Below are 15,621 nucleotides of genomic sequence, written 5' to 3'. Positions count from 1 at the left end.
CTTCTAATCAATGCCATCTGCCCAAGCCCAACGCCGCAGTCCCCAGGACCCAAACACTGAAAGGGGACATCTCTCTCTCTTTTTTTTTTTTTAAATTGGAAACATTTACATTATTTTTATCGTTCACAGTGCTGTAGAAATATGAACTAGTCCGCAAAACTGCCTTCTCTTGGCCCCAGTTTACTGAGAGGAGATTTGGCTATGGCGAGGTTAGATGGTGTCCCAACTCCGCTGTTAATGGCAGATCCATGAGGCAATTCCTGTTTCCTAACTCAGTGTTTTGTTCACTAGACCCGACTGCTTCCTTTGAGGCAAGAATGGAGTGTCTTACTATACTAATGCATTGTTTACACACGACAGGTTTGCAATGCCTGTGACTATCTATGCTTTAGGTTGGCTACAAGCAGCAATTATGATCGGTAGGCTTTAGGGTTGTCTCAGTGGCTTCTTTTAGAACAAGTTCCTGTTCATTTGTTGCTTACGGATGACACAAGGGGAACAGCACGTTTCCTTCCCTCTCCACACCTTATGCAGAGCACACGCTTATCCTTAGTAGCGCAGGAAGTCACACATGTAACTTTCCTTGCATAATGGGTGCCCTGTGTAACATCTTGCTGTGACAGTCACTCACATTAAAAAGTCATCTCCTTTACTATCCTGGCGCAAGACAAACTATAACCCTATCCCTGCACTGAGATCTTACAGCATAAAAATGGCATCTTTGAGGAAATCACAGTAATTTGGCTTATCATAGTCCATTTCTTTCCTAATCCTGTATAACAGTATTTTCCTGTCCGGATGGGGAAGAGGAAAGATGTGAAACAATTAGTGTAAGCATTTATTTCACAAGTGTTTGGGGTAAACTGTTCACCAGTTTTTGTGGCACAGCCTTACACTCCCCACAGCAAGCATTGCAATTGCCGGGCGAGTTCCCTTAAGGCTGTAAAATGTAGACCTGCACTGACAGCTTTTGTATGGAGTGGACTGATGCCTAGTGCTCAGAGTTGAAAACCACTTGGTCTAAACTGGTCATGAATACATTTAGGCTGGAAATTAAGATGTCCAACCATCAGAGGAGTGAGGTTCTGCAGCAGCCTTCTAATAGAAGTGGAGCAAACAGCCTAACTAGTTTTAAGATAGATCTTGATAAAGTTATTAAAGGGATTATGACAGGACAAGGACTGAACTCAGTGACCCAGGAGATTCCTTCCAATCCCATGTTCCTGAGTCAAAATTCCTACCCCCGTTGATTACTGTGACATTGGCAAGTCATTTCTATGTCTCACTTCCCCCTAGTTCCAAAAATACGGGAACTACACACCAGTCTCACAGGAGTGTTGTGAGGATTAACTAACTCTGGTAAAATGCCTTGAGGCCTTTGGTAAGCAATAGAACAGCCCAAAGTCATTTTAGTCATAATTCAATAGAAACGCAGTATGTTCTAAAACTCAGCACAGAGGCTGTAGCAAGGATTGTCCAAACAGGTGTTCAGGCAACATGGCTCCATAACCTATTACACACATTTCAACTGCAGAGCTGAGTCATGCTTCACTTTAGGGCCATGTTCGCAGGTCTGTTGCAAAATGCCTTGCCTATTTAAAGGGAAGCCATTTTAATGCTCTGGCTGCACTGCAAATATTTAAGCATGATGCTACAATCTTCACATCTTCTAAGCAAATAAGAGCAGCATGTCAAATGTGTTAAGGAAGCACAATCTAGGACTAGGGCTTGGGCCTGGTTATGACATGATCAGACGCCTGCCTGCTTAAACACAGATTTTGTAATGTGGATGAATTGTCAGCACGGTTGAAAACCACTTTGCTCTATGTGATCTAAAGACAGCTACATGGCAGTGTGGAGAAAATATCGTGAGAAATGTTTCCTAGATTAGGCAGAGAAAACCAGCATAAATTGTGAGCCTTTGGGGCAGAAATCATCTTTTTGGCCTGTTTTTGTACAGCACCTAGCGCCATGGGGGCCTGGTCCATAACTAGGGCATCTAGGCAGTATGGCGCTATAAACAGAAAATCATATGCATGGAAGGAAACAGGTTTTAGACATCAATTTAAACATGAATACAATGAACCATGTAAAGCCTGCTGCACGGAAGTGGTCTTCAACTCTTTTCAGGTTTCTCCTGACAGTTCAGGTCCCCATGTAGTCAGGGCCTTTCAGCCATGGGTCCATCAGCTCCAAATCGGAGACAATCATAGTAGAGAACTTCCCCCCACTCTGCAACTAACTTTTGAGAGCCTGACTCCATAGAACTGCTGTGCCCTGAAGGTTTAAAATACACATTGGTTGAGCTTTGTATTACTGCATTTGGATGCTGTCTCAAGCCTCATCCGCATTACACATTAGCTTGGTAGTGGGTACTTTTGAGACATCCAAAGGAACTAAAAGAACGCTCAGACCTACATTACCCTTGGTTCAAGCCAATGCTTTTAGGTTCCCTTCACCTTATAAAAGTCATTCCACAGAACGTTAGATTTAATAAATTCAGGTTTGCACAGCCCCGGTGATCAAATGACAACAAATACTAGGTCAATTTTCTGGTATATTTCACTTTGGACAATGTTACTTAGGTATCCCTACAAAATAGCCAGTTTATATTTCTGCCTCTCCTAGTAGCTTGCTAATATCTTGGAACTTATCTTTAGCCTTGAGTACAGCATGGATGTCTTACCAGAATGTAGTTTGAACTACGCTAAGCTTTTGTTCACTTCAGCTCTCCAGTGTATTCTGCGTTCCTTAACATTTGGATTGTTTTCTAAGGAATGTTTTCCTTCTTTAAAGAGTCACTATCATGACAAAAACCCTATTTTTTTCTTACCCATCACTAAAATCTCAAGCTATTGAAACTTACTTTAAAGATTTAGTTTGCCCAAGTTTCATGTCATAACTACTCCTGTCGCTTATGAAGAGGATGGAAATTAGTTTCCATTGCTCATATAATGCATCAACAATTTGGTTACTCATACAGCAGGTGGATGGTCAAACCCTCACCAAAAACTATTTCATTCGAGTCATATAATGCCATAGGTATTCATGAGAGACAAGGTGGGTGAAGTCATATATTTTCTTGGACCAATTTCTGTTTGTGAGAGAGACAAGTGTTTGATCAACACAGAGCTCTTCTTCAGGCATTCATGGCATTTTACAGAGAAATAAAAATGTAGGTCTCGGTCACTTACAGTATTAGCAGAAATATTTTCATTAAGTATTACTAATGCTATGTTTTGTAACAAAAAGTTGGTAAACTCTACACTTTGGGTCTGATAATGACCTCTTAAAAGCTCACCCTGGGCAATCTGGTGGCTAGGAGCCCTATTAAGAAAGTTGCCAAGCAAGGTTGCTTCATAAATCCATCAACCACATCTGCTGGATTTTCATCAGCCAGTTTGGCATCAAGGAAGCCTCAGATTGGTCCATTTAGTCCTGACAAGTTGATACCACTGGAGATGAAAGAGTTAATCCCCAGACATCCAAGGACACAGGGAGAACCCAAGTGCATACAGCTATTTGTATGAAACACGAGAAGTCATCAGGTGTTCCTGAGTTTCACTCTGAGTGAAACCATTTAACCAGTCATGTCACTGAACGACAGATCAAGATCCAAGCACCACTGTTTAAAACCAATTCTTTTATTGGTCATACCACTGAACCCCTCAGTCAGTGTCCATAAGATTCTTTATGAAGAAAAACTGCAGACTCTCCTTAATACAGTACACATGGGACCTTACCTCCCAACCTCCCACCCTCTCCTAGTACCTAAAATGCAGTCTGACCTGGACTGGGGAGCCCACTGGAACATTTTTATTTCTTTCCAGTTAACATCTCTGACTTTTTTCCTGTTTTACTAAAGCTTTGTCTAGACTAGGAGTATGGGTATGCTGTTAGAACACATCAGCTAGTGATCTACAAGTCCAGCGTAGAGACGGGCGAGCGGCAGACACCACTGATTCGGGTCGACTTAATGTGCCATCTCGACACACAGGCACACCATAAACCATGTCTATTTTACGATGAGGTATGACATGGCGCTGCCAAGCGATGTCACTGCTACAGAAATAACACATTAAAATGATCACTTTGAAATATTTGCAAGTTTCTGTCAGTTTAATGACTCCATGCATTATTTCAAGACATAAAATTGGATTTGTGACCTTAAAGCATCACAACAACCTTTTAAAGGGTGAAATACACTCTAATAATAAATTTGTACAGGTATCATGGACATTTAGTAGCGCTGGTGACATTTCTAGTCAACATCACTATCTTGTTCACCATCATGATCTCTGTGGAGAGTGCATGGGTTACTGTTAAATACTATGCACTCTGCAATTGAGTGGCACCTTCTTTGAATGTCTTCTGAAGGAAGACACTCACTGCTGACTGAATTATGTGCCTCTTTATCTATCAGCCGAAGGACAAATTCCTGCACCAACTGGGGCACAAAAGTAGCTGGTCTCTGAAAATTACAATCACCTGTCTTTGGATAATATTCTGAGGCTTTCACTTTGGCTATTTCAGACCGAAGTACTGAAGCAGCATTATACAAAACCACTTGTTCATTTGAAAGCCGATGATCAGGTTCACTCGCCGGAAGCCCATCCAAAAAACGCTTGGATGATTTAAGGGCCTGCTTCACATTACTAGAAGCTTGGATAGCATCAGCTAATGTTACTGTGCTGCATAGAACAACGGTAGACTTGCCTTGTCCGTGCTGTCCATGGAATGAAATTGCAGACCCATAGTGTTTTACTAATCTTGCCTGTAATTTGCTACTGGAATAGCTTGCGGTTTCTATCTCTGAGGGAAGTAGGGTTTTGAATCTTTGAAGCAGCTTGGATAGGAGAAGAGCTTTCTTGTTGTCCATAAGATCATTGTCTATCTCTTCAATCAGCTGATAAAATGCAACGTCATAAGGTGACTGTATTGTTGCAGTGCAACTTGATTGTTTTGCTTTAAGATTGGTTTTACTCAAGTAGGAAGAAATGCATGTTGAGTGATAAACGGCCTCCTTAGCAATCAAGTCTTCCACAGATACTCTGCGCATCATGTCAGCATCTCCTCTTTGAAGTGCTGCCTCCCTCAGATTGGCTGCTCTCTCAAATGTTCCTATTCTATGAAGTTTCTTGTCTTTCTTATGTGTTTTTCTTAGGCAAACAACGCAACAGGACCAGTCGCTGGAGGATGTGCTTAAACCGGTGGCTACAGACTCGGATGAGCTTGCTGCTCTCTGATCAGATTCAGAGTTGGTTTTCCTCCCTGGGTTCAACATAACTCTGACATATGCCAAATTCGACTTGCTTGTGTATTTCTGAAAGCGACCCCTGTGGTAGAGTATTGGTGACACACTGCCTGCTGCAGTTTCCACGATATGCATCTGAGGAAGTGAGCTGTAGCTCACGAAAGCTTATGCTCTAATAAATTGGTTAGTCTCTAAGGTGCCACAAGTCCTCCTTTTCTTTTTGTCTAAACTAAAAAACTCACCCAGTAGCCGCCAATACAATTCATCTCTCCTGGCTTCTGCTGCCAGCATCACAGAGTTCCGGCCAGCACTGGTGGCTTTTGACAGGTTTGCATTCTTTTGATTTTCTTGGCAAACAACACATGTTTCAAAGTTTGTGGACAGTCTTTTTTTCTTTGATCTAAGCTTTAAGGGGCTTGTATCGTCCATGTCTTCACATACCGTAACTGCCCTGTAGAGGTAAAATTCCCAAAGTATATTGTTAGCATTACTCACCACTACCACCATTTTTCATTTTCTACAAGTACACAGACTTGTGCTAACTTGGATCTACGTTAATAGAAAAATTGCCAGTTTTGCTTAGTGAGCACTTGGACTGAAGCTCCACCGAAGCTGTGGATTGTCATCTCTAAGCCTAATACTGACCTGTACATAAGTGTCACTGAATAAAAAAAACTAATTTCTAGAATATTTCAAAGACTAGTACTGCACACATTTGCAATTACAGATTAAAACCTTCTGCCAGGCAGACTAGATGCTACATGGTATGTACACAAGCTTATTAATGAAGAAGCATTAAATTATGAATTCATACACATTTATATAAGATCGTCCATACTCGGTCAGACCAATGGTCCATCTGTGCCAGTATCCTGTCTCTGCCAGTAGCCAGTGCCAGATGCTTCAGAGGGAATGAACAGAACAGTGCAATTTTGAGTGATCCATCATCCCCTGTCCTCCAGTCCCAGCTTCCGGCAGTTTGGGGTTTAGGGACATCTGAAGCCTGAGGTTGTGTCCCTGACCATCTTGGATAATAGCCATTGATGGGTGTAGACCCCCCCCTGAACTTATCTAATTCTTTTTTGAACTGTTATACTTTTAGCCTTTACAACATCCCATGGCAATGAGTTCCACAGGTTAACTGTACGTGTGTAAAGAAGTAATTTAAGCGGGTGACTCCTAGCTCTTGTGTTATGTGAAAGGGTAAATAACGCTTTCCCATTCACTCTCTCCACCCCGTTTACGATTTTATAGACCTCGATCATATCCCCGCCTTAGTCATCTCTTTCCCAAGCTGAACAGACTGTCTTTTTAATCTCTCCTCATATGGAAACTGTTCCACCCCCATCATTTTTGTTGTCCTCACCAATTCTAATGTAGCTTTTTAGAGATGGTGTGACCAGAACTACATGGGAGTACCAATGGAATGATATAGTGGCATGATGATATTTTCTGTTTTATTATCTCTCCCTTTCATAGAATATCAGGGTTTGAAGGGACTAGTCCAACCCCCTGCTCAAAGCAGGACCAATCCCCAGTTTTTGCCCTGATCCCTAAATGGCCCCCTCAAGGATTGAACTCACAACCCTGGGTTTAGCAGGCCAAAGCTCAAACCACTGAGCTATCCCTCCCCCCTAGATTCCCAACATTCTGTTCGCTTTTTTGACTGTCATTGCACATTGAGCAGATGTTTTCAAGATCTCTTTCTTGAGTAGTAACAGCTAATTTAGACCCTACCATTTTATATGTATAGTTGGGATTATTTTTTCCAATGTGCATTACTTTGCATTTATCAACACTGTATTGCATCTGCCATTTTGTCACTCCTTTTGAAATTCTGTGCAGTCTGCTTTGGACTTACCTATGTTCAGTAATTTTGTGTCATCTACAACTTTTGCCACCTACCTGTTCCAAACCATTTACCAATATGCTGAACAGCACAGGTCCCAGTACGGATCCCTGAGGAAACCCACTATTTATGTCTCACCACTGAACACTCATCATTTATTCCTACCCTTTATTTTCTTTTAATCAGTTAAACGAAGAGGAGTCCAGTGGCACCTTAAAAACTAACAGATTTATTTGGGCTTAAGCTTTCGTGGGTAAAAAACCCCACTTATTCAGATATATCCACAAAAGCTTATGCCCAGATAAATGTTTGTCTTTAAGGTGCCACCGGACTCCTGATTGTTTTTGTGGATACAGACTAACACAGCTACCCCTCTGATACTTTTAAACCCATGAGAGGTCCCTCTCATTTATCCTATAGAACTGTAGAAGTGTAAGACTGGAAGTGGCCTCAAAAGTTCATCTAGTCCAGTCCCCTGCACTCAAGGGAGAATTATGTAATAGCTACACCATTCCTGACAGATGTTTGTCTGACCTGTTCTTAAAAACCTCCAATGATGGAGACTCCGCAACCTCCCTAGGCTTTCTGTTCCAGTGCTTAAACACCCTGACAGGACTGTTCCAACCTATACCCACCCTTACTGCAATTTAAGTCCATTGCTTCTTGTCCTAGCCTCAGAGATTGAAAACAATTTCTCATCCTTCCTCCTTGTAACCTTTTACATACTTGAAAACCATTCTGTCCCCCTGTCTTCTCTTCTTCAGACTGAACAAACCCAATTTTTTCAGTCTTTCCTCACAGGTTGTTTCCTAGACCTTTAATCAGTGTTGCTGCTCTGGACTTTCTCCAATTTGTTTACATCTTTTCTGACCAGTGGTGCAGTTTGACACAATACTCCAGTTGAGGCCTTATCAGTATGGAGCAGAGCAGAAAACACTCCTGCTGATATATCCCAGAATGATGTTTGTTTTTGCAACATTGTTGGCTCATGTTTAGCCTGTGGTCCCCTGTAACACCCCCAGTACCCCTTCCCAGGCAGTCATTTCACATGTGTGCAATTGATCGTTCCTTCCTAAGTGGAGTACTTTGCATTTTTCCTTATTGAATTTCATCTTCTATTTCAGACCATTTCTCCAAATCATTTTCAACCAAAGCACTTGCAACCCTTCCCAGTTTGGTATCATCTGCAAACAAAGATATAGAATAGAACCGGCTCCAGGAGCAATCCCCGTAGGACTCCACTCAATGTGGCCTTCCAGCTTGACTGAACTACTCCTCCCTGGGAACAGTTTTCCCACCACCATATGCACCCACCTCATAGGGGCGCTATCTACACTATATATGCTTAAGAGCCTTTGGTAAGGGACCTTGCCAAAGGCTTTCTGAAAGTCCAAGTACACTATATCTAGTGGATCACCTTTCTCCTTCAAAGAATTGTAATAGAGTGGTGCGGCATGATTTCCCTTTAGTAAAGTCCTGTTGACTCTTTCCCCCATAACGTGTATGTGACACAAATTTGTCCTTACCATAGTTTCAACCAACCTGCCTGGTACTGAAGTTAGGCTTGCTAACCTATAATTGCCAGCATCACCTCTGGAGACTTTAAAAAAAATAAGTATCTTCCAGTCATGTGGTACAAAAGCGGATTTTAGTGATCTTTCCCTACTGACTCTTCAATCTGGGACAATTCTTCAGATCTGTTACCTAAAGAGGAATGGCTGGGGTGCACGGATCTCCCCTAAATCATCTGCAGTCAAAACCAACAAAATTAATTTAGCTTCTCTGCAATAGTCTGATCTTCCTGGAGTACTCCTTTAGCACTTCAGGCTTCCCACTTCTGTACTTAAAAGAATCTATCTACTACTACTGGTACACAACCTTCACTGGGGGACTGGCCTGGTCAGCCAATTTCATTGGAAAAATCAGAGATATTCACCATTTTCACTTGATGTGAAGCAGCTTCATCATTCCTGATTAAATGATTTACCTATGCAAACCCAATAAAAGTCTTAATACATTAGGTAGGTTAGATCCATAAATACCACACTACGATGTTGCAATGAACAGTAAAAACCAGAGTCAGGCCTGTTGAAGTGTTTCTGGAACTGTGCAAAATCTGACAATGTTGTAACCATTAGTCCCAGGATATTGAAACAATGTAGATGAGGTAATTTTTCTTGGACCAACTTGTTAGTGAAAGAGAAGCTTTTGAGCTACACAAGCCTCATGTCAAGACTGTGTAGCTCAAAAGCTTGTCTGTTTCACCAAGCAGAAGCTGGACCAAGAAAAGGTTCTCTCACCTACCTCATCAAAAATGAGACTTGTTTAGGTAACATTGTTTCACTCACCTACAGGCTAACAGCAATGCTTGACAACTCTACATCTAAATATAAGCTTTCAAATAAATCTATGCTGTGGGTGAGTACATTAAACTCACTTTGGAGAACTGCCACACACTTAATGAGGCATGTACTAAGCTGAATTGAAGCCTAGGCTGTATTTAGTGCAGTTTAACATATTTAGGCAATAGTCAATGGCATTTTTAGAATGTTATCCCAGGGGTTCTCAACCTCTCTCTTTTGGAGGCCTCCACAAAATGATATAAAAGTCCATGGTCCAGCTGTGCCACAATTGGTTTTCTGCACAAAAAAGCCAGGGCAAGCATTAAGGGGGAGCAAGTAAGGCAATTGCTTAGGGCCCCCACAAAGCTATGTTGCTCAGGCTTTGGCTTCAGCCCCACGTAGCATGGCTTCAGCTTTCTGCCTCGGGCCCCACCCAAGCAAGTAACTCTGGCCCTGCGTGGTGGCCCCTCTGAAACCTGCTCACAGCCCCCCCAGGAGGTATGGACCCCTGGTTGAGAACCACTGTGTTATCCAACATGGTGTAACACAACACCCATAATAATCCTTGTCTAGGCAAACCTGAGTTAAGTCTACACTGACTAAAGTAAGACATGCGACTCACCACGAGTAGTAGCAATTGTGGAAAATGTAGTGAAAGCAGGTTATAGAACAGGGTGAGCTGAAATGTTACACACACTTGAGTCCTCTCTATATCAATTTCCACCACTAATGCCACCAGTGGGATCTACACCTGGGGGTATCTGTGGCAGGGTGAATTGATTTAAATCAAGGCAATTTAAAGCATGATTTAAATCACTGATTTTAACCAATCTTTCCATTTGTATTTCAGTTATTTTCTAAAGAAAGTGGATATAACCATTAAAACCTGTTGATTTAAAACTAAATAGAAAAGCCTTTATGCCAGATTTGGTCCATCATTTTCGCTAACTAGAACAGTACACGTAAACATGTATTTAAGCGATTATATAGCTTAAAATTCAGATTTTTAGTAATTTATAGTCCATTTTTAGTATGGCAAATGGTGGGTGATAATAAATTGCTTATTTACTAATTAACTTTATTCATGATTTGTGTCAAACTGCTTAAAAATGGCAACTGAAATTATTTTAACAAACACACAGAACAGCATACAAAATTTTTATTAAACAAACAAGCCCTTATTACAGTACATGACCTATTGTGCCATATCTATAAAGCCTGACCTCAGAAGCAAGATTTTTCCATTTCTTTCTTTACATTGAAATCAGCCTGTAAGTTTGATAGACTTATGAATTCAGTATATTTTTTATTAAAATGTTTTTAGATTATAAACGTAGGCCATAACATTTTATATTAAACTCAGATTTCATTGAACAGAGTGAGACAATTTAAATGAAAAAAAAATTCCAATTTAAATTAAAAAGATCATTTTTATCGACCCTGAGAATTATGAAACCAATTTTGCCAAAGTAAACACAGCCCTACTCCATTTGTCAGGCTACCTGGAGACGACACAAAGCACTAAAGGAGTAGAACTAAAACCAGAACTCTCCTATCCACACAAAACATAACATATGACCACATCTACATTTTTCCTTTACAGAACCTTGTTAAACCTCTTTTTACTAACTCCTCTTGTTTTCTTTAATTTAATCATGAGATCAGAAGTTAGCATACCAGGTCATTAGAATTAACTAATCATCCACAAAAGGGAATAAAATATAGTACTAAAATACTATCCAGTCAAAAGAATAGGAGACCAGGACATGAATGTGAAGAACTACTGCAGGAATCCTGCTGGAAAATGGATCCAAAAGAGAACTCAAATATGGAACCTGAAAAGAGTGAACCCTGTAATCCAGCTGCTTCTTCATTTTACCTGGAGAAAGAATAAAGCCAGAGGTCAGTGGTTTTGTTTTATGGGATTTTCCTAGGTATTTTAAACAAAGTTATCAGTGTTAGTGTGAGACAGGAGAATGTTGTGGTTAAAGCCTATGACTAGTCAAGAGACCTGGATTCTCTTCCCAGTTTTGACTTACTTCCTGTGCCTTATTTCACACACCCCCTCCCTTCCCCATAAGTAGTAGGTGAATGTTGATTCTTCACAGGGAATGTAGTAAGGTTTAATTCAAGAATAACTGCAAATCTTGATAAAAATGCACATATGGAGTGCAAATGATTTCCAAAAAGGTAAGGCCATATTATAGGGATTTCACTCCCTCTTGCCTTGCCATAATATGCAGATTAAATCATGGCCCTCAAACCCACAGCTATGGGAGACTTTCATAGGCTTCAAGATTCCTGTCTTCCACTGCTCTGTTGCAATACCCAAACTAGGCAGCCCCGTTGTCTTCTCTACTGGAAGTTATGGGAGATTAGGTCACCTTAATCCAGCCTCAAAAAATTTGAACACCATGGGAGCCAACTGAGCATACATATTGCAGGGTGTAATCAAAATAATTTAGCCCCACAGTAGTGATCTATGCAGATTCTCATGCTTTTCAGCAAGGCAGGTTTTTTGTAGTTTCAATTTCCTCATAGCAGGTTATAATCTACATTTGAGGACCACACCATGGTCACACAAGTTCAGGTCCCATCTGTCCCTTAGAAGCTACAAGGCTTGAAGGCTAACCTTGTGTTGGTCCAACACAGAGTAATTCCTCTGGATAGCTACAATGAAGTGAAACGTCTCTGATAAATTTCAGAGTAGCAGCCATATTAGTCTGTATTCACAAAAAGAAAAGGAGGACTTGTGGCACCTTAGAGACTAACCAATTTATTTGAGCATAAGCTTTCGTGAGCTGTAGTTTATGCTCAAATAAATTGATTAGTCTCTAAGGTGTCACAAGTACTCCTTTTCTTTCTATGATAAACTAAGCTACTTTACAACTGATTCCATACAGCTTTTATATACTAATCAACAAAGCTAAAGAGCTTGTGCTAATAAACATCAGCTATGAATTGCAAAAAATCTACATCTATGAAGAAGTAATGGACAGTACATTACTCACCTTTTCAACTGATGCAACATAGCACCTGAAGCTAGAAGAAAACAAAAAAGTTTTCAGATGAGTTGATAATTCATCCCTCTTATATCAGATTTCCTTATAGTTCACTGAAGTGTGTTTTTAACACTCACATGCACAACCCTGGCAATAACGAAGCTATCTGACTGATGCAATGTCTCCTGCATGGTTTATCTCCTCAGTCACAGTCCGAGGACTCAGAGAAGCAGTAGGAATATGCAGGCTGCAGACCAGAGGCCCAAACTTATTCTCCAACGTCGTGGAATGGGACTATACGTCATGGAGCCCGAAGGCCTACGCTCCCATACGCCACACGGGTAGAGCCAAGAGAGAGCAACTTCTCCGGATGCCCACGTTGGATTGAAATAATGTACTCTAGCACTGTTTTACACTAGTCCATACACAATTGAACTACCCACCCAGTTAGCTTCCCAGATGCTAAACTTTACTGAATTCCGACCCCATCCATGCAGTGGCCCAAAATCCGCAATGCAAAGCATGGGTATACGTCATGCATCAGTTACACAAATGTACTAAACAGACCTTTGACCAAATGGGCCACACAAAGGTTGTTTTATAAACACTGAAATGGGCTGATGTAGGTGAACTAGAATTCATATTTGATCTACATCAAAATGAAAATTTTTATGGACAAGAACAAAGATCTATAGTCAGTCACCGAAAAGGCAAAGGGACTATAACATAGCTTCTAGATTTCAATTATACAAAACCATATATGCATTGGGAACACTGCTGTAGACACAAGATTTCAAATATACCACTCCACGCTCCCCCAAAAGCCTGATCCTGCAGCCAGACAGAGTGCTCCTCTATTGTGAGAAAGTAGGATCACCACCTATGCTTTCTAACAGGGGTGGTTCAGGTTTAGTTAAACTTTGCTATCCTTGATGAGCCTTCTCCATCTCCAGGATTCGATGTTATTTGGGGTAAACTGGGCTACTATGCAGACCCAGCCCAAGTGTGCAAGGAAACAATACTAGGAAGTGGAAGGTATTTATGTACACACAGAAAATTATAAGTCCTCACCTTGTGGACAGGCATGTGCTGCTTGCAAAGCTGCTGAAATAGAACAAGCAAACATGTTAGAACAACTGAACGAATCCCTGCTCAGTCTGCCTAATGGAGTTTGATAGGGTTGCAGAACATGGCTTCTCAGAGCAAAGAAGCAATCTGAGTAATGCAATGTCTCCTGCATGGTTTATCTCCTCAGTCACAGTCCGAGGACTCAGAGAAGCAGTAGGAATATGCAGGCTGCAGACCAGAGGCCCAAGCTTATTCTCCAACGTCGTGGAATAGGACTATACGTCATGGAGCCCGAAGGCCTGCGCTCCCGTACGCCACACGGGCAGAGCCAAGAGAGAGCAACTTCTCCGGATGCCCACGTTGGATTGAAATAATGTACTCTAGTCCATACACAATTGAACCACTCACCCAGTTAGCCTCCCAGATGCTAAACTTTAATGAATTCTGACCTCGTAATGCAGTGCCCGAAAACCCTCAATGCAAAACATGGGTGTACACCATGCACCAGTTACACAAATGTGTTAGACATACCATGGGTAATGCTATGAAAACTGAACTCTGACCAAATGGACCTCACAAGTCTGTTTTATAAACACTGAAGTGGGGTGATGTACGTGAACTAGAATTCAAATTTGATCAAAATGGAAATTTGTATGGACCAAAACAAAGATCTAGAGTCAGTCAATGAAAAGGCAAAGGGACTACAACATACCTTCTAAATTTCAATTATTACACAAAATCATATATGTATTGAATCATAGAATATTAGGGTTGTTAGAGGCCTCAGGAAGTCATCTAGTCCAATCCCCTGCTCAAAGTAGGGCCAATACCAACTAAACTGAGAACACCTGTTGACACAAGATTTCAAATGTACCACTCCACACCCCCCCAAAAGCCTGATCCTGCAGCCAGACAACAGAGTGCTCCTCTATTGTGAGAGAGCAGGATCACCACCTAGGCTTTCTAACAGGGGTGGTTCAGGTTTAGTTAAACTTTGCTATCCTTGGTGAGCCTTCTCCATCTCCAGGGTTCAATGTTATTTGGGGTAAACTGGGCTACCATGCAGAGCCAGCCCAAGTGTGCAAGAAAACAATACCAGCAAGTGGAAAGGTACCTATATGTACAGAGAAAATTGTAAGTCCTCACCTTGTGGACAGGCATGCGCTGCTTGCAAAGCTGCTGAAACAGAACAAACAAATAACCTGTTAGAACAGCTGAGCCCATGGGGTTTGACAGGGCTGCAGAACGTGCCTTCCCAGCGGGAAGAAGCCGTCCCAGGGATACACCGTCTCCTGCATGGCTGATCCCCGCAGACGCAGTCCGAGGGCTCAGAGCAGCAGCAGGAACCGGCAGGCTGCAGACCAGTTCTCCAACGCGGGGCAAGGGGCCTGCGCTCCCGTGCGCCACACGGGCAGAGCCGAGCGCGCAACCTCTCTCCGGGGGCCTCGTTGGACGCCGGACCCAGGGGGGCCCTCCGGGGGCAGCACGCGGCGCCGCCCCTCCCCCCGCGAGAGGCGCCGGGGGATGGGCCGAGCCTGAGGCCCAGGCTCTACTCAGGAATCACGATCCCCGCCAGCCGCCGTACGAACCCCCTGGCCCCAGGCCCGGCCTCCCCTGGGCCGTGGCCGGGAGAGGAATCATAAGCCCCCCCCCGGGCCACCATCCCCTTCTCCCCCCACACGCGCCCCACCAAACCAGGCCCGGCCCCGCTCCTACCACCCACCTCGTTCCGAGGGAAAAGAGCGACAGAGGCGGGGCAACGAGAATTTATAGCACCCAGGGCACGACGGGAAGAGCTGGTCCAGAGCGCATGCGCTGCAGCGGTGAGCCGGAAACGGCGGGGCGGGGCTTGCGTCGCGTCGCTCGGGGCGGGCCGAGACGCCAACAGCTCCGTGGGCGCATGCGCTGCGCCCTAGCCCTCCGGCCGGGGGCGGAGGCTCCCTGACGCGCATGCGTACTATCGATCTCGGGCGGGGAAAGGCTTGGCCTTCGTGCGGCCGCTTCTCCCCTCCCAGGGCGGCGGCTGCGGAAAGCCCAGACAGCGCCCCCTGCAGGGCCGCCCTAGACCAGCAGCGGGTGGAGGGGGGGGCAGTGGCAGGCAGGCCC

General features: G+C 43.0%; 1 protein-coding gene across 1 annotated transcript; it reads right to left on the bottom strand.

The window, feature by feature from the left end:
• Positions 1-3,623: 3,623 nt before the first annotated feature.
• Positions 3,624-15,316, bottom strand: LOC311533072 (uncharacterized protein). Its single transcript, XM_084652172.1, has 5 exons — positions 15,239-15,316; positions 14,662-14,694; positions 13,519-13,551; positions 12,457-12,487; positions 3,624-5,705 (listed from the first exon to the last, which is right to left on the bottom strand). The coding sequence occupies exons 4-5, from the start codon at positions 12,474-12,476 to the stop codon at positions 5,420-5,422; spliced, it is 306 nt and encodes a 101-aa protein (XP_084508298.1). The 5' UTR covers positions 12,477-12,487; positions 13,519-13,551; positions 14,662-14,694; positions 15,239-15,316; the 3' UTR covers positions 3,624-5,419.
• Between the last annotated feature and the right edge of the window lie 305 nt (positions 15,317-15,621).

Source organism: Lepidochelys olivacea (assembly GCF_965140295.1).
Source record: "Lepidochelys olivacea isolate rLepOli2 genome assembly, chromosome: 19".
Lineage (NCBI taxonomy): Eukaryota > Metazoa > Chordata > Testudines > Cheloniidae > Lepidochelys > Lepidochelys olivacea.
This window is presented reverse-complemented; position numbering and strand designations above follow the sequence as displayed.